Source organism: Mobula hypostoma, chromosome 28 (assembly GCF_963921235.1).
Source record: "Mobula hypostoma chromosome 28, sMobHyp1.1, whole genome shotgun sequence".
NCBI lineage: Eukaryota > Metazoa > Chordata > Chondrichthyes > Myliobatiformes > Myliobatidae > Mobula > Mobula hypostoma.
Window position 1 is genome coordinate 15,223,282 of NC_086124.1, and position 22,505 is coordinate 15,245,786.

The 22,505-nt window shown below is 42.2% G+C and overlaps 1 protein-coding gene across 4 annotated transcripts; it reads left to right on the forward strand.

The window, feature by feature from the left end:
• The first annotated feature begins 31 nt into the window (after positions 1-31).
• On the forward strand, positions 32-19,750 carry zcchc17 (zinc finger, CCHC domain containing 17). 4 transcript variants are annotated; one of them, XM_063035459.1, is made up of 9 exons: positions 74-89; positions 2,235-2,326; positions 5,244-5,387; positions 5,610-5,667; positions 8,975-9,075; positions 12,031-12,122; positions 12,396-12,496; positions 15,173-15,300; positions 19,121-19,750. In XM_063035459.1, the coding sequence occupies exons 3-9, from the start codon at positions 5,346-5,348 to the stop codon at positions 19,316-19,318; spliced, it is 720 nt and encodes a 239-aa protein (XP_062891529.1). In that variant the 5' UTR covers positions 74-89; positions 2,235-2,326; positions 5,244-5,345; the 3' UTR covers positions 19,319-19,750. The 4 variants fall into 4 exon arrangements, with proteins under 4 accessions (XP_062891530.1, XP_062891532.1, XP_062891529.1 ...); XM_063035461.1 differs by lacking the exon at positions 74-89 and adding an exon at positions 2,415-2,601 and having other exon boundaries at positions 2,282-2,326; XM_063035460.1 differs by lacking the exon at positions 2,235-2,326 and having other exon boundaries at positions 32-89.
• The last annotated feature ends 2,755 nt before the right edge of the window (positions 19,751-22,505 follow it).

Here is a 22,505-nt window from a genome sequence, read left to right on the forward strand (position 1 = left end):
TCTATCCGATGTGTCAGGATTGAGTAAGGATCTTTACTATTGGTTCTGATGGCAGAGGTTGCAGCAAGATGGTGGTGACTGGATGAATGGTGACTTTGTTCATTGTTAATTAATTGTCTGTGTTATTTTAAGTTCAATTTTATATTTTAACGCTATTATCAGTAAAGGGTGATCGTTGTACTTTAGGCTGTGCTTCCAACTTGCTTCCGGGTTCAGAGCTGACATTTGTTAGGAAATTTGTTATGCAGCAGCAGTACAGTGCAAGACATAAAAATATTATAAATTAGACATCTAAATAAACTAGTACAGAAACAAATAATGGGGTAGTGTTCATGGATTCATGCTCCGTGCAGATATCTGAGGGCAGAGGGGAAGAAACTATTCCTAAAACATTGGGTGTGGGTCTTCAGACTCCTTTACCTTCTCTCTTCCAAAAAGAGGAGTGCACGGTGAGGGTCTTTAATGAAGGATGCCGCCTTCTTGTCGCGGCACTTTCTGAAGGTGCCCTGGATGGTGTGAGGAATGTGCCTGCGGTGGAACTGGCCAAGTCAACCCTCCTCAGCCTGCTGTTTGTATAACAAGCTGTGTGATGCCACCAGTCAGAATGTTCTCCACTGTCCACCTGTGAAATTTCACAAGAGTCTTTGGTGACTTATCAAAACTCCACAAACACCTAATGAAGTAGAGCTGCTGGCATGCGTTCTTCGTGATTGCGGGGTGGGGGACCCTCCGAGATGTTAGCGCTCAGGAACGTTAAACAGCTCACTCTTCCCACCACTGACCCTTCGATGAAGACTGTTACGTGTTCTCTCAAATTCCCCGTCCTGAAGCCCGTGAGAAATTCCTTGGTCTTGCTGATGTTGAGCGTGAACTTGTTGTTGAAATAGAGCTCAACCAGCAGCTCTATTTCACTCCTGTACCCCAAATTTATATTTATTCTTGGTCCAATAGCAAATTCTATAAATAAAGTGTACACATTTTGCTGTTGGGGAGGGGGATTAAATAGCAGAATAACTTGTCCAGCATTGTTAGGCAGTGAGATGGCCTCCTGAGGAAGATTCCCAACACTTACGATATGTGACAAATACAATATTACTGGGTTATCAAAATAACAAGTGGTGATATAACTGTATCGTAAAAATATAGAAAAATCAACATGAAAAATGAGAACATGACAACTAAGAAGTATGAGCTTAAATGTAAAGAGTATCATGAGTTGTGGCTTAACAGCCAGTACTCTCATCTCTGAGTCAGAAGGTTTCAAATTTAAATCCTGAAATGTTTTAGGTTTTGCGAGAAGGGCTGGGTGTCATCGGGGCTTTGATGTTTCTGTCATTCATTCTATGGTGTTCTGCTAATGCCCCACCTCCCCTCGTGCCCCATCAGTTATTTATTTATATACACACATTCTTTTTCTTTCTCTCCTTTTTCTTCCTCTGTCCCTCTCACTATACCCCTTGCCCATCTTCTGGGCTTCCCCCCTCCCCTTTTCTTTCTCCCTAGGCCTCCTGTCCCATGATCCTCTCATATCCCTTTCGCCAATCACCTGTCCAGCTCTTGGCTCCATCCCTCCCCCTCCTGTCTTCTCCTATCATTTCGGATCTCCCCCTCCCTCTCCCACTTTCAAATCTCTTACTATCTCTTCTTTCAGTTCGTCCTGACGAAGGGTCTCGGCCCGAAACGTCGACTGTACCTCTTCCTAGAGATGCTGCCTGGCCTGCTGTGTTCACCCGCAACTTTGATGTGTGTTGCTTGAATTTCCAGCATCTGCAGATTTCCTCGTGTTTGCATTCTATGGTGTTGCTTGTTTTGTGGATGTCTGTGAAGAGTAAGAATTTCAGGTTGCATGCTGTATACATTCTCTGATATTATAATGAACCTTTGAGTACTGGGGGAGTTCTGCACTGTTGGAGGCCTTTTTTTTTGGACAAGACCGTATTGTGAAGTCCTCGTATGTTCCAAAGTGCAGGACTCTCAGCTGAATGACTCACTTAAACTTGTAGCCCTTGTCTCATAGCTGCCTGTACTCTGAAGAGATGTAGAAGAATGAAGAGTAGGGAAGGTAATGCGAAAGTCTGGGTCAGTAGTTCTAAAATCTGCACTTATTGTCACATTACTGTCCTCCACTGATAGAAGACCATTGACTGGGAACATTATCTTTGTTTCTTATTTCACAAAACTCGCTCTAATCTGTTGAGTTTTCTTTTACTTCCCTATTACCCGCTGGCGTTTAGGGCAGCAATGAAGGTCCTCCATCTCTGGCGGCGTTCATGGCTTCCTTCATCGTGTCAGTAGCTTCCTCTCGGTTTTCACTGCAGTTGATCATGTAAGTCCCGGGTGGAGATTCAGGAATACTGTCGCACTCAGATGTAGAAGGATTCTTCGTTGTTTCCATAACGATTTTGTTTTAACAGTCAGGGTTGTTAGCCCTGAGCTAAACCTGGAGGACCGACGGACCACCTCTACCCTTTGACCTGTTGGGCATGGGTGACCATACCAAGAGCCAAAGCATAAATCCCTGACTCCAGCCAATATAGCTCTCCGGGTCACTGAGGCACACAAGCTTCCAAACCCAACGACAAAGTTGTGGTCCTCTTGGAGGTAACTAGTCAAATAGTTCCACTATTTTCTCTTTCTACCTCCATCATATGCAGTCCTTTTATTCTTCAAAATATTGATATTTGAAAGATGTAAAATGGCTAACCCAATTGATTTATTAAGAATAACAGCAATTCAGAGGGCCTGCATTTAAGGTGAGAGGGGTTAAGTTGAAACGAGATGTGGGGTCAAGTTTTCTTTTACACAGAGAGAGGTGGGTGCCCAGAATGTGCTACATGGGGAGGTGATAGAATATATATTAGAGCCTTTAAAGAGATGTTTGGATGGGCACATGAAAAGGATCAGAAGTGGAGAGAGTGAGCAATTTCAAGTTCCTGGGTGTCAGTATCTCTGAGGACCCATCCAGGGCCCAACATATCGATGCAGCTACAAAGCGGCTATATTTCAGGACCAGTTTGGGGAGATTCAGTATGTCACAAAAGACACTCAAAAATTTCTACAATGTACCGCAGAGAGCTTTCCCACTGGCTGCATCACCATCTGGAATGTGGCGACGGGGATGGGGGGTGGCGGGGGAGCCCCAGGATCGAAAGCTGCAGACAGTTGTGAACTTAGTTCCATCATGGGCATTGGCCTCCGTAGTATCCGGAACATCTTCAAGGAATGATGCCTCAAAAAGGCAGTGTCCATCATTGAGGACCCTCATCACCTAGGACATACCTTGTTCTCATTGCTACATTGGGGAGCAGGCACACACTCAACCATTCAGGAACAGCTTCTTCCCCTCTGCCATCTGATTCCTGACTGGACATTGAACCAATGAACACTACCTCATTACTTTTTACGTTTTTAAAAAATTTTTGCACTACTTATTTAACTGTTTAATCTCTCTCTCTATTTACTATAATTCATGTTTTTTTCTCTATTGTATTGAACTGCTGCCACAAAGACGACAAATTTCATAACATAAGCCAGTCATATCAAACCTGATTGTGATTCTGAATATGAGGGAGATGGAAATATGTGGACATTGTGTAGGCAGAAGGGGTTAGTTTAGTTTGCCATGTAATTACTAATTTAAGTTTGACACAACTTTGTGGGCTGAAGGGCCTGTTCCAGTGCTGTACTGTTCTATGAGTCATTGACTAGGAACTAAGTGGTTACTGTTAATTACCAAACACCATCCTTAGGTGAATTACAGTCAGCCCTCCTTATCCACGAGGGATTGGTTCTGGGACCCCTCGCAGATACCAAAAAATGTGGATGCTCAAGTCCCTTAGTCAACCTGTCTAAATGCGGTGGACCTTAGGACCCTAGGACCCAGCAGAACCCTGGCCCTTATTTAACCGGTCTCAGTGTGGTGGACATTAGGACCGGCGGCAGAGCTCTGAATCCGCAGTGTTTCCGTTCACGAAAATAATCACGATCGTGATTTAAAATAAAGTGGAAATAATAAAGCGAATTGGAAAGAGGCGAAACGCCATCAGTCATTGGAAAAGCGTTAGGCTACAGTCAGTCAACGATCGGAACAATTTTAAAGGATGAAGTGAGTAAAGCCCTGCCCCGATTAAAGCTACAATTATTACTAAGCAACGCAGTGGTTTAATTATTGGGTTTTGGGTTTTTGATCCTCCACATCAGCCCGGCAGGGATGGAGAGCGCTCGGGAGCGGTCTGTCACTGGATCGAACTCAGGAATTTCCGTTCCCGAGCCCAGCGCTGAAACATATGTTTCTTAAGTGTTTTATATGCATAGAAAGGTAAAATAAATACTATATATTAAGACAAACATTTGACTAACTGATGCCAAATAATACCGAATGTACCTGTTCCAACTTACTTATTAAGAGAACTTCTGTTTTTTTTCGATCCCGATCCACGATAACCTACGCACATCCTCCCGTATACTTTAAGTCATTTCTAGATTACTTATAATACCTAATACAACGTAAATGCTATGTAAAATAGTTGTTATACTGCATTGTTTGGGGAATAATGACCAGAAAAAAAGTCTGTACATGTTCGAACAACAAGTGCTGGAAGAGCACTTCCGAGTTTTCTCGATTCGCGGTTGGTTGAATTCGCGCTTGCGGAACTCGCGGATAAGGAGGGCCGACTGTACATGTGACCTAGGTGGAGTTCTGCGAGCTCTGGGCAGATGAGATAGAATAGGTCACAAGGAAATGAATGGATGGGAAAATGTGATTGCTCTGAGATATGGGATAGATTTAATGGGCTGAATATCCTACTGCACCACGTTTATGTTTTCTATGAAAACAAAAGTAATTGTGATACATTCAGATTGTAGTTTTAATCGTTCTGCAAATATTTAATTGCTGTGGCTCTTGCAAAACCTCCAGTGATTCTGTGCCAATAATGAAAGTCTAAATTAAATTTTCACTCTGATGTGCAGCTCAGAATGCACTTAAAATTTTGAATCCCACAGATTTTACTTACATTCAAAAATGTCTGACTAATTTATGAAGAATACTTCATAATTGAGTTTGAAGTTGAAACAAGTGCCCTGGGACACAAATTTTAAGTATTAGTTTAGGGAGTATTTGATTTCCATTGAGAATGTGTGAAAACTTATCTCCTCATAAATGGGTTGGTGTAACTTTGCAGCATTCTGTCATATTCAGAACACAATTTTTTTATTAGTTGCATTTGATTTTCTGCAAATAGAGCCTCTTGGGGAAAAAATGCAAAAAACAAAGTATTCCTGGCAAATGTGTATTTCATAGCTGAATCCTGCAAGAACTTCCACTTTCTTCCTACTGCAAAAAGATGGATGACATGCCTGAGATCTACTCAGTCTCCCAGGGTGAGGTATGTCTGTTATTGCTTTAAATGCACACAGATTTCCTTCAATTGTTAATCACTATATCATAATAATAATAACAAGTACTTTATTGATCCCGTGGGAAATTATTTTGTTACAACAGCGACATTTAAAAACACACTTAGCAATAATAATTAATAATAATATTAACTAATAATAAAGTACAGAATAAAATAACATAAAATAAAATTAATTTTTTTTCTTTTTAGGTTGCATCTGTAACAGAATATGGAGCATTTATTAAAATTCCTGGTTGCAAACGGCAAGGTATATCATCCTGTTACTGTTTTGTGTATCATTAAACCATAAGATATAGGAGCAGAATGAGGCCATTTGGCCCATCGAGTCTGCTCTACCATTTCATCATAGCTGATTCTATTTTCCTCTCTGCCCCAATCTTCTGCCCCCCCCCCCGTATTCCTTCATGCCCTGACCAAATTAAGAATCTATCAACCTGTGCTTTAAATATACATGACTTGGCCTCCATAGCCTGTGGCAATAAATTCCACAGATTCAGCACTTTCTGGCTAATGAAATTCCTCCTCATTTCCATTCTAAAATGACACCCCTCTATTCAGTCATAGATCCTCCCACAATAGGAAACATCCTCTCCCCATCCAATCTATCTAGGCCTTTCATCATTGGATAGGTTTCAATTAGGTCACTTTTCATTCTTCTAAATTCCAGTGAATACAGACCCAGAGCCATCAAACGATTTTCATATTACAAGTCGTTTAATCCTGTAATCATTTTCGTGAACCTGCTTTGAACCCTTTCCAGTTTCAGTATATCGTTTCTAAGATAAGTGGCCAAAATTCCTTTCAGTACTCCAAATGAGGCCTCACCAGTGCTCTATAAAGTCTCAACATTACATCCTTGTTTTTGTATTATAGTCCTCTTGAAATGAATGCTAACATTGCATTTGCCTTCCTCACCACAGGCTCAACCTGCAAATTAATCTTTAGAGATTACTGCACAATGGTTCTCAAATCCCTTTTCACCTCAGAGTTTTGAACTTTCTCTCCATTTAGAAAATAGTCAACCCTTTCATTTCTTCTACCAAAGTGCATGACCATACAGTTTCCGACATCGTATTCCATCCACCAGTTCTTTGCCCATTGTCCTAATTTGCCTAACTCTTCTTGTAGCCTCTCTACTTCCTCAAAACTACCTGCCCCGCTACCTATCTTCATATCATATGCAAACTTTGCAACAAAGTCATTAATTCCATCATCCAGATCATTGACGTATAATGTAAAAGTAATCGGTCCCAACACAGACCCCTGTGGAACACCACTAGTCTCTGGCAGCCAATCAGAAAAAGCTCCCTTTATTTCCACTCTTTGTCTCCTGCCAATCAGCCACTGATGTATCCGTGCTAGAATTTTTCCTGTAGTACCATGGGCTCGCACCTTGTTAAGCAGTTTCATGTGTGGCACCTTGTCAAAGGCCTTCTGAAAATCCAAGTACACAACATCAACTGATTCTACTTTGTCTATCCTGCTAGTTATTTCTTCAAAGAATTCCAACAGATTTGTCAGGAAAGATTTTCCCTTGAGGAAACCAACCATGCTGACTACGGCCTGTTTTATCATGTGCCTCCAAGTACCCCAAGACCACATCCTTAACTATCAACTCCAACATCATCCCAACCACTGAGGTCAGACTAACTGGCCTACAATTTTTTTTCTTCTGCCTATCTCCCTTCTTGAAGAGCAGAGTGACATTTGCAATCTTTCATTCTTCCGTAACCATTCAGAATCTCGTGATTCTTGAATGATTGTTACTAATGTCTCCACGATCTCTTCAGCTGCCTCTTTTAGAAACCTGGGGTGTACACCATCAGGTCCAGGTGACTTAACTACCTTCAGACCTTTCAGCTTCCCAAGAACCTTCTCTCTCGTTATGGTAACTTCATACACTTCATGACCCCCGACACCTGAAACTTCCACCATACTGCTAGTGTCTTCCACAGTGAAGACTGATGCAAAATACTTAGTCAGTTTGTCCACTATTTGTTTGTCCCCCATTACTACCTCCCCAGCATTGTTTTCCAGCTGTCCAATATCCATTCTTGCTTCTTCTTCGCACTTTATGTATCTGAAAAACTGTTGGTATCCTCTTAAGTTATTGGCTGGCTTACTTTTGTATTCCATCTTTACCTTAATGACTTTTTAGTTGCCTTCTGTAGGTGTTTGAATGCTTCCCAATCCTCTAACTTCCCACTAATTTTTGCTCTATTATGTGCCCTTTCTTTGGCTTTAATGTTGGCTTTGATATCTCTTGTTTGCCATGTTTGTGCCATCTTGCCTTTGCAATACTTCTTCCTCTTCGGAATGTGTATATCCTGTGCCTTTGTAATTGCATCCAGAAATTCCAGCCATTGCTGCTTTGCCGTCATCCCTGGTAATGTTCTTTTCCAAACAATTCTGGCCAACTCCTCTCTCATGCCTCTGTTATTCCTTTTACTCCATTGTAATACTGAAACATCTGACTTCAGCTTCTCCTTCTCAAATTTCAGGGCGAATTCGATCATATTATGACCACTTTCCCCTGAGGGTTCTTTTACCTTAAGTTCTCTAATCAATTCTGATTCATTGCACAACACCCAATCCAGAATAGCTGATCCCCTAGTGGGCTCAACATGAGCTGCTGTAAAACGCCATCTCGTAGGCATTCTGGAAACTCCCCCTCTTGGAAACCTGCACCAACCTGATTTTCCCAATCTACCTGCATATTGAAATCCCCGTGACTATCATGTGTCTCTATGTACCTTGGAACCACATCCTTAACAAACCGCATACTTGTTATGACAAACAACCATTTCCTCTCACTGAATGAATATAATCCTGTGTTGTGACAATTGTCAAATTAAGTAATCCTACTAATGTAATATACTATCAGTTAAATATTTTTTAAATTTAAGATGGCGAACTCAAAAATGTAACTCAAATAGAAAAGGAAACCACACACAAAATGCTGGAGGAGCTCAGCAGGTCATGCAGCATCGATGGAAATGAATAAAAGTCGATGTTTCGGGACGAGATCCTCCTTTAGAAGTGTGGGTCAAAACAGGGCATGTGATGGGTCTCTGCATTATAATACAGCATGAACATCGATTTCTATAACTTCTGGTAATTTCTCTCTCCCCTCTCACCCCTTCCCTCTTTTTCCATTCCCCATCTGGCTCCCCTCATGCCCCTTCTTTTCTCCGCACCTGCCTACCACCTCCCTCTGATGTCCCTCCTCCTTCCTTTTATCCTCTGGTCCACTCTCCTCCTATCAGATCCCTTCACCTTCAGCCATTTACCTTTTCCGCCCATAACATCCATTACATCCCCCCTCCCCCACCCACCGACCTTTCCCCTCACTTGGCTTTACTTTTCAGCTTGTGCTTCTTCCTCTGCCTCCTGCCTTTTGCCTTCTTATTCTGTCTTTTTTCCCTTTTCCTTTCCAGTCCTGATGAAGGGTCTTGATCCAAAACGTCGACTCGTTATCCCTTTCCTGGCCTGCTGAGTTCCTCCGGCAATTTGTGTGTGTTACAATGCCCTGAAAGCTTGCTTCGTTTTCACAGGTCTTGTCCACAAGTCGCAAATGTCAGCGAGTCGGGTGGATAACCCATCGGAGATTGTTGATGTTGGAGAAAAAGTCTGGGTTAAAGTAATTGGGAAGGAGGTACAGGAACGTCTTGCTTTATCTTTCCCACTCCACCCCCAACTCCTTTATCCTGATAACCTGTGCAGGACATTCTACCTGGGCAGCATATGCGGGCAGAGAATTATGAGTTAAAATCTGCGGGTCAATGAGCCTTCATTATGAGGGGTACATTTTCCCTATGTGCCTTGTACAAGACAGTTAGTTACCAAAATAAAATATTGTGATCTCTCACTCAGCAAATTATGCAGCATCTATGGAGAGAAATGCAAAGTTAACATTCAAGTTAATAACCTTCAATTACAGCTGAGCATTTTATTTTTCATATTTATTTCAGATTTTCAGCATCAGCAGTATTATAGTCACCAAAATAAAAATATTGTAAACTCTCAGCAAATCATGCAGCATCTGTGGAAAGCAGAGCAAAGTCAACGTTGAAGTCAATCACCTTCAATTACAAAATAGACCAACAGATAGATAGATTATTGATCTCAAAGGAAATTACAGTGTCACAGTAGCATTACAAGGGCACCGATATACAAATATTGGAAGAAAAGTAATAAAGATTAGAAAATAAGTTACCTCAAACAGGCTAACAGGAGGGGTATTAACTTTCCCAACTATAGGTTGACTCATTATAGAGCCTAATGGCCAAGGGTAAGAATGGCCTCGTACAGCGCTCTTTGGAGCAGTGCAGTTGTCTTAGGCTGTTGCTGAAGGTGCTCCTCTGTTCAGCCAAGGTGGCATGCAGAGGGTGAGAAACATTGTCCAGAATTGCCAGGATTTTCCATAGGGTCCTTTGTTTTACCACAGTCTCCAGTGTGTCCAGTTTGACTCCTACAACAGAGCCAGCCTTTGTAATTAGTTTATTGAGCCTGTTGACATCGCCTGTGTTGATGCCATTGCCCCAGCACACCACCGCACAGAAAATTGTTCTGGCGACAACAGACTGGAAGAACATGTGAAAGAGAAGCCTGCATATTCCAAAGGACCTCAGTCTCCTCAGGGAGTAGAGGCAACTCTGGCCCTTCTTGTACACAGCCTCTTGTGTTGGTGCTCCACTCAAGTCTGTCATCTAGATGCATCCCTAGGTACTAATAGGTCCTCACCACATCCACATCCATAACCTGACATACTCTAAGATCAATCAAATCCTTCCATCCCACATAGAACTCCTTTCTCTTTTATCCATTTTGCTTATCTAATGGTCTCTTAGATGTCCCTAATGTATCTGCCTCTCCCACCACCCCTGCTAGCCACACTCTTTGTAAAATAAAAAAAAAACTATCTGACATCCACCCCTATACTTCCAACCAGTCACCTTAAATTTCAAACACAAGAAATTCTGCAGATGCTGGAATTCCAAAGCACCACACATGAAACGCTGGTGGAACTCAGCAGGTCAGGCAGCATCTTTGGACTGAGTCCTGAAGAAGGGTGGCGGCCTGAAATGTTGACTCGTCTGCTGAGTTCCTCCAACATTTTGTGTGTGTCGCCTTAAAATTATGCTACAGTGTATCTGGCATTTCTGCCCCAGCTGTCCACTCTATCTATGCCTTCTGGCATCTTATACACCCCTATATAGTCACCTCTCATCCTCCTTTGCTCCAAAGAGTAAAGCCCTAACTTGCTCATCCTAATGAAACATACTCTGTAATCCATGCAACATCCTAGTAAACCTCCTTTGCATCCTCTCTAAGGCTTCTACACCTTTCCTGTAATGAGGCAACCAGGACTGCACTGAAGAGCATACAGAGGAGATTCACCAGGATGTTTCCTGAGATGGAGCAGTTTACTTATGAGAAAAGATGGGAGAGGCCAGGTCTGTTTACCATGGAGGAAGTTAAGAGCGGACAGAGAGTTATAGGAAACTATATCACAGAAACGGGCCCTTTGGCCCATCCAGTCCATGTTGAACATGTTTGAGGTACTGAATTATTAGGGAGAAACTGCAAGAAACATTTCCCCATATCTGAGGTGCATAAAGCTAGTGGGCAGGCTAAGGATATATATAACCATATAACTATTACAGCACGGAAACAGGCCATCTCGGCACTTCTAGTCCATGCCAAGCTCTTACTCTCACCTAGTCCCACCGACCTGCACTCAGCCCATAACCCTCCATTCTTTTCCTGTCCATATAGCTGTCCAATTTAACTTTAAACGACAACATCGAACCTGCCTCAACCACTTCTGCTGGAAGCTCGTTCCACACAGCTACCACTCTCTGAGTAAAGAAGTTCCCCCTCATGTTACCCCTAAACTTTTGCCCTTTAACTCTCAACTCATGTCCTGTTGTTTGAATCTCCCCCACTCTCAATGGAAAAAGCCTATCCACGTCAACTTTATCAATCTCCCTCATAATTTTAAATACCTCTATCAAGTCCCCCCTCAACCTTCTACGTTTCAAAGAATAAAGACCCAACTTGTTCAATCTTTCTCTGTAACTTAGGTGATGAAACCCAGGTATCATTCTAGAAAAAGTAGGGTACGGGTCAGAGATTTAAAGGGAACCTGAGAAGAATCTTCTTCCACCCAAAGAGGTATTTGGAATGCACAGTCTGAGAGGGTGGTGCAGGTAGGGTCGCTGACTGCATTTAAGAATTATTCAGATAAGCACTGAATCGCCAAAGCAAAATAGGCCATGGGCCAAGTGCTGGAAGGTGGGATTGATGTAGGTGGGTGTACATGTACTTTCTTGCTCTGAGATTCATAGCATCATCTATGATGGTTGATAAAGTATACCATCACCTTTAAGATTTATGCGAACATGAATTCTGAGATTCAAGTCTACAAAGTATTCACATAATGTTACAGTGAACATTTTTTAATCAACCTTAGGATGGAAAGTTGTTATTGATTGCCTTCACTTAAATGCACACCACTGCAGTCAATCTGTCACTAAATTACACATTTGCTGCAAGTGACCAAGGTCAAATTTCTATTGCTGTATGAATGTAAAACTTGTATTTTTAGGAGAAGGACGGCAAAGTCAAGCTTTCTCTGTCAATGAAGTCTGTCAATCAAGGAACTGGGAAGGACCTCGATCCAAATAACGTGGCTCTTGAGTATGAGTTTCTGTTGGTTTATTAAGTATGCTTTGAGAATTAGAACAATTTTACCACAGAGTTGAGATGGGGATATTTTTTGAGTATTTTACCAGTTACTGTTGTGCTTCTCCCACACAATGCTTTGCAGCTTCCTGTAATCCGAACAAGAAATTAGTTTTATTCAAAAAGAAACTAAATACCATGCTACATTGTAGCACCAATGCAACATAATATTTCTAGATGAAAGACAGAAAGTGGCTAAGTTTAACACCACTCTGTGACTATTTACAGCCAGGACGAGAGGAGAAAACGCAAGTTCAAAGATTTTACCACACAGAAGATAACACTTGAAGCAGTCCTAAACACAGTTTGCAAAAAATGTGGATGTAAAGGTACTTGCATCATTGATCTTATTTGCAATTAAGAGTTTGTTTGAAAAAAAAAGACTTTTTAAAAAAAAGTCAGGAATTCAGGTACTGTAAATTATAACTCTGGTTAGTTTTAGCAGAGTTCAGTTTGGGATCAATAGAACATAATAGCAGAATATAGGCTCTATTGTCCATGGTATTGTGCTGACCCTTTAATCTCCTCTAAGATCAATGTACCACTTCCCTCCCATATAGCCTTTCATCTTTCGTTTGTCCATGTGCCTATCTCAGTCTCGTAAAAGTCATTAATGCCTCTACCACCATCCCTGGCAGTTTTCCAAAAGCAAATTGCTTTGAAATATAAAACCCCAGAGTGATAAATGAATTTAAAGATCTTAAAGATAAATATTAGCTTTATTTGTCATACATATATCAAAACATAGTGAAATGCGTCACTTGTGTTATTGACCAACACAGTGCGAAGATGTGTTGGTGGCAGTCTGCAAGTGTCACCATGCTTCTAGCGGGCATACATTTTAGTTCTATGAGAATTAGCCGTCTGTGAGTGTAAGCACATTTTGACTTTGTACTGATCACCGTGACCAACAAAAGGCGGCTTGAGTCCACTGACTGAACACGAGTGGAACATGCAGGTGGAGTTAATCTCACTTTGATACACTTGGAAATCGGTTTGCCTGCTTTGAGTTGGCGGACTGGACAATATTCAGGGATTCATCTTCGAGTCTGAATGAATACGCCATAGCTGTCACCGACTTCATCAAGACCTGTGTGGTTGAGTGTGTGGCATTCAAGACCAGTGATCCAAAGCTGTACAAGAAGTCAAGGTACAACCTGGGGAAAGCTATTTTAAAACCGTTCCGATTGAGGTTAAAGATGGAATTGGATGCACATCCCCTCTGGCAGTGCTTGCAGGCCATTGCTTCCTAGAAAGGGAAACCTAACATCATGAATGGCTGTGATGCTTCACCACCAGCTGAGCTCAACGCTTTTTATGCACACTTATAAAGGCAGAATAAAACTACACCTGTGGTAATCCCGACAGTATCTAGTGGCCCTGTGGTCTCTGTCTCGGAGGCTGACTTCAGAACGCATTTCAAGAGGGCGAACACTCACAGGATGTCAGGCCCTGATGGTGTACCTGGTAGGGCTCTGAAAACCTGTGCCACCCAACTGGCGGGAGTGTTCAAGGACATCTTCAGTCTCTCGCGGCTGCAGTCAGAGTTCCCCACCAGCTTCGGAAGGGTGACAATCATACCAGTGCCCAAGAAAAGGATGGTGAGCTGTCTCAATGACGATTGCCCAGTGGCACTCACAACTAATGTAATGAAGTCCTTTGAGAGGTTGATCGTTGCTGGAATCAACTCCTGTCTAAGCAAAGTTCAAAATAAATTTTACTCTCTTTATTAGTCTTTTTATTGATTTAAAAGGAACATAAATACAAACAAGAGCGGAATTATCTCAAATATATATATCAATAACAATACAAACAGAGATTGAAATAGACATTATCAAAATCATACGTAGTGTTAAGCTAGTATATAATGTATAATAAAAAAGAAAACAGCAATTCTCTTATCAGTTCATGAAGAGGAAAGAAAAAGCTTTGAATTTTAAATGAAGAAAAAAAAACCCCACTACACTATACAAAAAAAAAGGAAAAAAGGGACTGGGCAGTCCATTCTGAGGATACGACCAAAAAAAAATGAGACTAGTTGAGTAGTCAATAATGTTTTAGTCAATAATGCATACAAAATAAATTTTATTATCAAGGTACATGTATGTTACCATATGTGTTGGCACGTGGCCAAGTGGTTAAGGCATTGGTCTAGTGATCTGAAGGTCGCTAGTTCGAACCTCAGCTGAGGCAGCGTGTTGTGTCCTTGAGCAAGGCACTTAACCACACATTGCTCTGCGATGACACCGGTGCCAAGCTGTATCGACCCTAGTGCCCTTCCCTCGGACAACGTCGGTGTCGTGGAGAGGGGAGACTTGCAGCATGGGCAACTGCTGGTCTTCTGTACAACCTTGCTCAGGTCTTTGGCCTGGAAACCTTCCAAGGTGCAAATCCATGGTCTCAGGAGACTTAACGGATGCCTATAAAATGTATAACGATTCATTGGATTCTGGGCCTCCTCAACAAATCTATGAAATAATAATATATTAGCAGTAACTATATAGAGCATGAGATGAAGAGTCCTTGAAAGTGAATCCATGGAAAATTTCATTGATGGGGAAAGTGAAGTGAAGTTATCTCCTTTGGTTCAAGAGCCTGATGGTTGAAGGGTGATAACTGTTCCTAACCTGATGCTGTGGGGCCTAAGACCCCTGTACTTCCTTCTCAATGGCTGCAGTGAGAAGTGAGCATGGACTGGGTGGTGGGTGTTCTTGATGATGGATGCTGCTTTCTTGCAGATGTGCTCAATGGCGGGCAAGGCTTTTCCTGTGGGGTAGGGTGTATTCACTACTTTTTGGCAACATTTGACAACACTAGAGGGCAGTTTACAATGATTAATTAACCCGCAGGATTTGGGGATGTGGGAGGGAACTGGAGCCGCTGGAAATCTACTTTCACACAAGTACCGCACGCTGCATGATCGTGCTCCGGTTGTATCATTGGCAATTAATAAGGATGAGTCACAGTTTCATACCGAATGTAAGTAATCTTCCTTTTCCTTCCAGGGCATTTTGCAAAAGATTGCTTCATGCAGCCAGGAGGCACTAAATATAGCTTGGTTTCTGATGATGAAGTGGAATTAGCCAACTGTTCCAGCCAATCTGAATGTCAACCTCCAAAGAAGAAAAAGAAGGTAATTACTTACTTAAAAGTTGGAAGCTCAACTTGTAATTCCAGGTTATAAGTAGATGTTTTAGTAACTAAGAGACACTTCAATATTGATCTGATCTGAATGTTCTTCTGCTATATTGACTGTCTTGATGCACCCACTCTGAGCTCGTTAATTTCATTAACTTTGCCTCCAACTTCCACCCTGCCCTTAAATTCACTTGGTCCATTTCTGATGCCTCCCTTCCCTTTCTCAATCTCTTTGCCTCCATCCCTGGAGACAAACTGTCTATTATAAACCTACCAATTCCTATGATTATCTTGGCTATACTACATCCCATCCTGTCTCCTGTAAAAATGCTATTCCCTATTCCCAGTTTCTCTGTCTCTGCCGCATCTGTTCCCAGGATGCAGATTTTCTTCCCAGGACATCTCAGATGTCTTCCTTCTTCAAAGAACAGGATTTCCCTTCCTCCACACATCTCCTCAGTTTCCGAACCTTCTGTGCTCACCCAGTCTTCCCACTGCCTTAACAGTGATAGAGTTTCTCTTGTCCTTACCTACTATCATATGAGCCTCCACATCCAACACATCATTATCCATAACTTACGCCATCTCCAAAGGGATCCTACCACCAAACATATCTTTACCTCCCACCATCTCTCCGCTTTCTTCAGGGATTGCTCCCCCTGTGATTCCCTTGTCCATTCGTCCCTCTACAGTAATCCTGGCACTTATCCCTGCAAGCAACCAAAGTGCTGCATCTGCCCATTCACCTCCTCCCTCACCTCCATTCAGAGCCCCCAAACAGTCCTTCCGTTTGAGGCAACACTTCACCTGCAAATCTGCTGGGGTCACCTATTGTGTCTGGTGCTTCTGATGTGACCTCCTCTACATTGGTGAGACCCATTGTAAGTTGGGGGACCACTTCGTTGAGCACCTCTGATCCATCCACCAAAAGCAGAACTTCCTGGTGGCCAAACATTTTAATTCCAATTCCCATTCCAACAAGTTGTCCTGTGGCCATGATAAGGCCACCTTCAGGATGGAACAACAACACCTTATATTCTGGTGGCATGAGTATCAATTACTCCTTTCGATTAAAAAAAATCTCTCCCCATCCCCTCTTCTTCTATTCCCCACTCTGGCCACTTAACTAACATTACCTGTTTATTACCTCCCCATGGGTCCCCACCTCCTATCCTTTCTCCTATGGTCCACTCTCCTCTCCTTTCAGATTCCTTTCTCTCTGGCCCCTTATTTTTCTTGGCTTCACCAGGCTTCATTTATCACCTTGTAGTTATCCTCCTGACCCTGACACACCTTTTTATTATGTCATCTTTTCCCTTCTTTTCCAGTCTCATAGAAGGGTCTTGGCCCGAAACGTCGACTGTTTATTCATTTCCATAGATGCTGCCTGACCTGCTGAGTTCCTCCAATATTTTGAGTGTATGCCTTTGGATTCCCAGCATCTGCAGAATTTCTCCTGTTTATGATACTTGCAATATTGTTCACAATTCGTGATTTTTTGAATAGAGCAAGAAGAGGTTAAGAAAAGAGCAGATATAGAGGATTGGGAAGCTTTTAAAAACCAACAGAAGGCAACTAAAAAGGTCATTAAGAAGGTAAAGGTGAATATGAATATGAAAGTAAGCAGGTCAATAATATTAAAGAGGATACCAAAAGTTTCTTTTGATACAGAAAAGTGTAAGTGAGGTGAGAGTGGATGTTGTTCCGCTGGAAAGCAACTGCTAGAGAGGTAGTAATGGGGGACAATGAAATGGCAGACGAACTGAATAAGTATTTTGCATCATTCTTCACTGTAGAAGACACTAGCAGTATGGTAGAAGTTCCAGGTATCAGGGGGCATGAAGTGTGTGAAGTTACCATAACTAGAAAGAAGTTTCTTGGGAAACCGAAAGGTCTGAAGGTAGGTAAGTCACCCGAATCTAACGGTGTTCTGGAAGAGGTGGCTGAAGAGATTGTGGAGGCATTAGTAATGATCTTTCAAGAATCATTAGATTCTGGAATGGTTCCAGAAGACTGTAAAATTGCAAATGTCACTGCAATCTTCAGGAAGAGAGAGAGACAGAAGAAAGGAAACTTATAGGCCAGTTAGTCTGACCTCAGTCGTTGGGAAGATGTTGGGGTCAATTATCAAGGATGAGGATCCAGGGTACTTGGAGGTCATAGTCAGCATGGTTTCCTCAAGGGGAACTCTTGCCTGACAAATCTGTTGGAATTATTTGAAGAAATAACAAGCAGGATAGACAGAGGGAAATGGTTGATGATGATTACTTGGACTTCCAGAAGGCCTTCGACAAGGTGCCATACATGAGCCCATGTACATGATTGGCAGTAGCAAAGAGTGGAAATAAAGGGAGCCTTTACTGGTTGGCTGCCAGTGGCTAGTGGTATTCCACAGGGGTCTGTGTTGGGATTGTTTCTTTCTGTGTTAGATGTCAATTATTTGGATGATGGAATTGATGGTTATGTTGCAATATTTCAGATGATATGAAGATAAGCGGAGGGGCAGGTAGATTTGAGGAAATAGGGAGGCTACAGAAGGACGGGCAGATTAGCAGAATGGGTAAAAAAGTGGCAGATAGAATATAGTGTCAGGAAATGTATGGTCATGCACTTTGGTAGAAGAAATGAAAGAGTTGACTATTTTCTAAATGGAGAGAGAGTATAAAAATCTGAGGAACGAAGGGATTTGGGAGTCCTTGTACAGGATTCCCTAAAGGTTAATTTGCAGGTTGAGTCTGTGGTGAGGAAGGCAAATGTGATGTTAGCATTCATTTCAAGAGGACTAGAATATAAAAGCAAGGAGGTAATGTTGAGACTTTATAAAGCACTGGAATATTGTGAGCCGGTTTGGGCCCCTAATCTTAGGAAGGATGTGCAAAAACTGGAGAGGGTTCAAAGGAGGTTCACGAAAATGATTCCTGGATTGAATGGCTTGTCATATGAAGAACTTTTGATGTCTCTGTGCCAGTATTCACTAGAATTCAGAAGGGAGGGGAACATCGACTCAGACCATGAGAGGCCTGCGTCGGGCACTTTCATACCTTACAAGGCGCAGATTGGAAGTCTGTGTGGGGCGCCACTCCTCGCACAGACACCAGAGCAATGTGTGGTTAAGTGCCTTGCTCAAGGACACAAACACGCTGCCACAGCTGAGGCTCGAACTAGCGACCTTCAGATCACTAGACGAACACCTTATCCTCTTGGCCATGTGCCCAAAGAATTCAGAAGAATGAGGGGTAACCTCATTAAAACCTATTGAATGGTGAAAGTCCTTGATAGAGTGGATATGGAGAGGATGTTTCCTATGGTGGGAGAGTCTAAGACCAGAGGACACAGCCTCAGAATAGAGGGGTGTCCTTTTAGGACAGAGATGAGGAGAAATTTCTTTAGCCAGAGAGTGATGAATATGTGGAATTCTTTACCACAGACAGCTGTAGAGGCCAAGGCTTTATGTATATTTAAGGCGGGGTTGATAATTTCTTGGTTGGTCAGGGCACGAAGGGACATAGGGATGGATTGGGGCTGAGAGGAAAATTGGATCAGCCATGATGAAATGGCAGAGCAGGCCTAATTCTGCTCCAATATCTTATGGTCTTATTTTTGTCTGGCATTATGAAGGTACTTAGTGGCTATGTTGAGATGATTGATGTTGACAAGAATGATGGACCATATTTGTAACTGGAAGAACTGACAGCATTGAGGATAACAATAAAAATGACAAGTATAGAGTGTAGCTATTTTTGAACCAGATTTGTGAAAGGAAATATCTGCTATTTTACCAGTGTTATCATAAATAAGTGTATGATCTCCTGCAGGAGAAAGAAAAGGAACTGAAGAAGGGTAAGGGAAACGCAGCTTCCGCCAAATCCCGTTCTTCAGAGACATCAGACACGAACAGTGAGCAAGACCGAGCAGATGTGAAAATGCACAGGCATTCAAAAAAGGCTCGAAAGTCACACAAGAAGAAACACAAAAAACACAAGAAACATAAAGATTCCAGAAAGAAGGAATAGGCAAGAACTATAGAAACCCTGAAAGCGGAATTTTGTGATTGAGGATATTGGTATAGAAAAGTTAATACTCAAGGAAGTTAAACTGGCGATTCTCTCCTTCCTTGTTAATGATGTAATGTATTGTACAGTATTTGGTTGCAAGATAAATTTGAATACACAATTTTGTTGTAAAATAACAGTTGCAATATTTTACTGTTTTGTAGAATGATAGGTCTTATTTTTCTGCCAAAACGTTCCCATTTTAGTTCCAACAATTTATTTTTCCTGGATTGCTAAATATTGCATCTTTAATATTGGACTTACAACTGTCCTATAGTGATATGAATAGAAATGCATATCCTGTTGAAAGTCCTTTGTTCATTAATTTGATTGAATTGAAACAATTTACTATCTTCATTAAAAATACAGAAGTTGAAGTTTAATTATCATTCAACAATACACATGAATACAACCAAACAAAACAGAGTTCCTCTGGGACCAAGGTGCAAAGCGCAGAACCAACAGTAGCACAAAACACACTTAGCACGTATAATTATAGCAGAAAAACATAGTTACAAAAAAATAATATTACAAAAGTAATAATATAGCCCAAGTCCCTGAGTGTCGTGGCTTGCAGATTGATGGTGTATGGATGTTGTGCTGGAGCCATGTTTCCGCAAGAACAAGCCACAGCAGTTCTAGATATCACACTGTGCAGCCACAGACGAAGGCAAAACAGCTTTCATAGAGTCGTAGAAAAGTACAGCACAGAGGCAGGCCCTTTGGCTCATCTAGTCCATGCCAAAACTATTTAAACTGCCTACTCCCATAGCCCTCCAGACCCTTCCCATCCGTGTACCTATCCAAACTTCTCCTCAATGTTGAAAGCGAGCTCGCATGCACCACTTGTACTGGCAGCTCATTCCACACTCTCTTGACTCTTGAGTAAAGATGTTTCCTCTCATGTTCTCCTTAAACTTTAAACCTTTCACCCTTAAACCATGACCTCTGTAGTCCCATCCAACCTCAGTGGAAAAGGCTTGCTTGCATTTTTTTTTAAGGTTAGATTATGAGGACACTCAGTCCTTGTTTATTGTCATTTAGAAATGCATGCATTAAAAAAATGATACAATGTTCCTCCAGAATGATATCACAAAAAAAAGGACAAACCAAGACTATACCCTGTCTGTACCCCTCATAATTTTGTATACCTCTATCAAATCTCCTCTCAATCTTTCATTGAGTGAACAGAACACTGGAGTGGCCAGTCTCCGACCCAGTACGGCATCCAGTGGCACACAGCCAGCTCCGGCGTCGCCTTCCTCAGTGGCCACAACAGGCGCCCAACCCCAAGGCATGAATGAGGGCCTGGTCTGCGCCACGATCGAGGGCACGCAGCTCCCCCACTGTCAATCTCGCCAATAAACCCATTGCAATCAAACTCGTAATATTTTACATTATTAATGTCCAACAGGCTCTTGCATTCACAACTAAAAAGTCTCTCACCATCTGTTTGGATCGCACAACGCCAGTGACACCTTCCCTGTGTGGCTGAAGCAGGCTGCAAGACGTGCAAGAAACTAGAAGTAGGGGACATAGCCTCAAAATTCGGGGGAGTAGATTTAGGATGGAGATGAGGAGGAACTGCTTTTCCTGGAGTGGTGAGTCTGTGGAATTCTCTGCCCAATGAAGCAGTGGAGGCTACCTCAGTAAATATATTTAAGACAGGGTTGAATAGAGTTTTGCTTAGTAGGGGAATTAAGGGTTATGGGGAAAAAGCAAGAAAGTGGAGATGAGTTCATGGCCAGATAAGCCATGATCTTATCGAATGGCGGAGCAGGCTCGATGGGCCAGATGGCCGACTGCTGCTCCTATTATATGTTCTAAATGCAGCTCCACTGCTATCCAGCAACTTGCCAGTGGGGTAGACTTGCAGTACCTGCTTTCTTAATATCCGGTAGTGTCTTGCCATCATGAGAAAGATGTAAAGTATGAACAGTGGCACCTTTGGTTGGACCCAGAAAGGCTGTGTCGCCATCTACATTTAAACATAGACTTCATGATTTCGTAATCACTGCTCCACACCAGTGCTTCGGCATTGGTTTGATCATCTTCAAATTTACTGTCGTTCTTCGGTGCACTCAACTTTGACCCACTATACAATTACAGATCACAAAAGGTTACATTAACTATGTTCAGTGTTAATGCTTAAGTGTTAAGGGAATAAAGCACATTGGCAGGAAACAGCGGCGGGGGGGTGCGGGTGGTGGTATATGTAATACAAGGTAATATGAGTTGTTGGCAGACTGAAAGATAAGAGAGTTAAAGAAAAGTAAATGCCATTGCTCATAAAATTAGGAACTTCTGATATGTACATGAAAGACAGGAACCAAGAGATAACCTGGAGACATGCTGTAAGTTGGAGTATAAACCTATAAAGTTTGAGCATACTTTGTTTTATAGGCTTTCCAGCTTATAGTTTCTTTAAGCATTAACATGACTCAGTTTCTCTGTCTTTGCCTCATCTGTTCTCAAAATGTGGCTTTTCTTTCCAGGTCTTCTGAAATGCCTTTTTTTCAGGAAATGTGACTTTCTCCTCTTACTGAAGGCCGCACTCACATTTCCTCTATTTTCTGGAGGTCTGCTCTCACGATACCAACACCCCCTCTCCCCCCAGCCCCCAGACACAGCAGAGATAAAAGCTCCCTCAGTCCTGGCCTTTGATCCTACTAACCTTGGCATCCAATGCATTATCCATACCTTGTTATCGCTGGCTGTAGCGATTTATCAGGTAAAGCGAATGACTGGAGGCTGTGGGGCGAAATGATCTCAGTCTATTTCTGCAGTGGGAGATCCACCAATCACATCTCTGCTCTCTCTTCCTGTATCTGCTTTCTGCAGGGACCATTTTGTGACTGGTCCGCTCATCTCTCTCCAACTTTCCCTGTCTGCTAGTAACTGTAAAAAAACACAACACTAATCTCTACACCACTACCCAGAAACCTAAACAGCCCTTCCAGGTGAGGCAGAGAATCACGTACACCTCCTCCAGCTTTGTCTGTGGCATTTGGTGCATGTAATGTGACCTCCTCTACATCGGTGAGTTCAAACTAGGTGATGATTTTTCAGAGCACCTACACTATGCCCGGAGTGGCCATTTAGAGCATCTAGTTCCACATCACTTCAACTCTCCTTCCCATTTCCATGT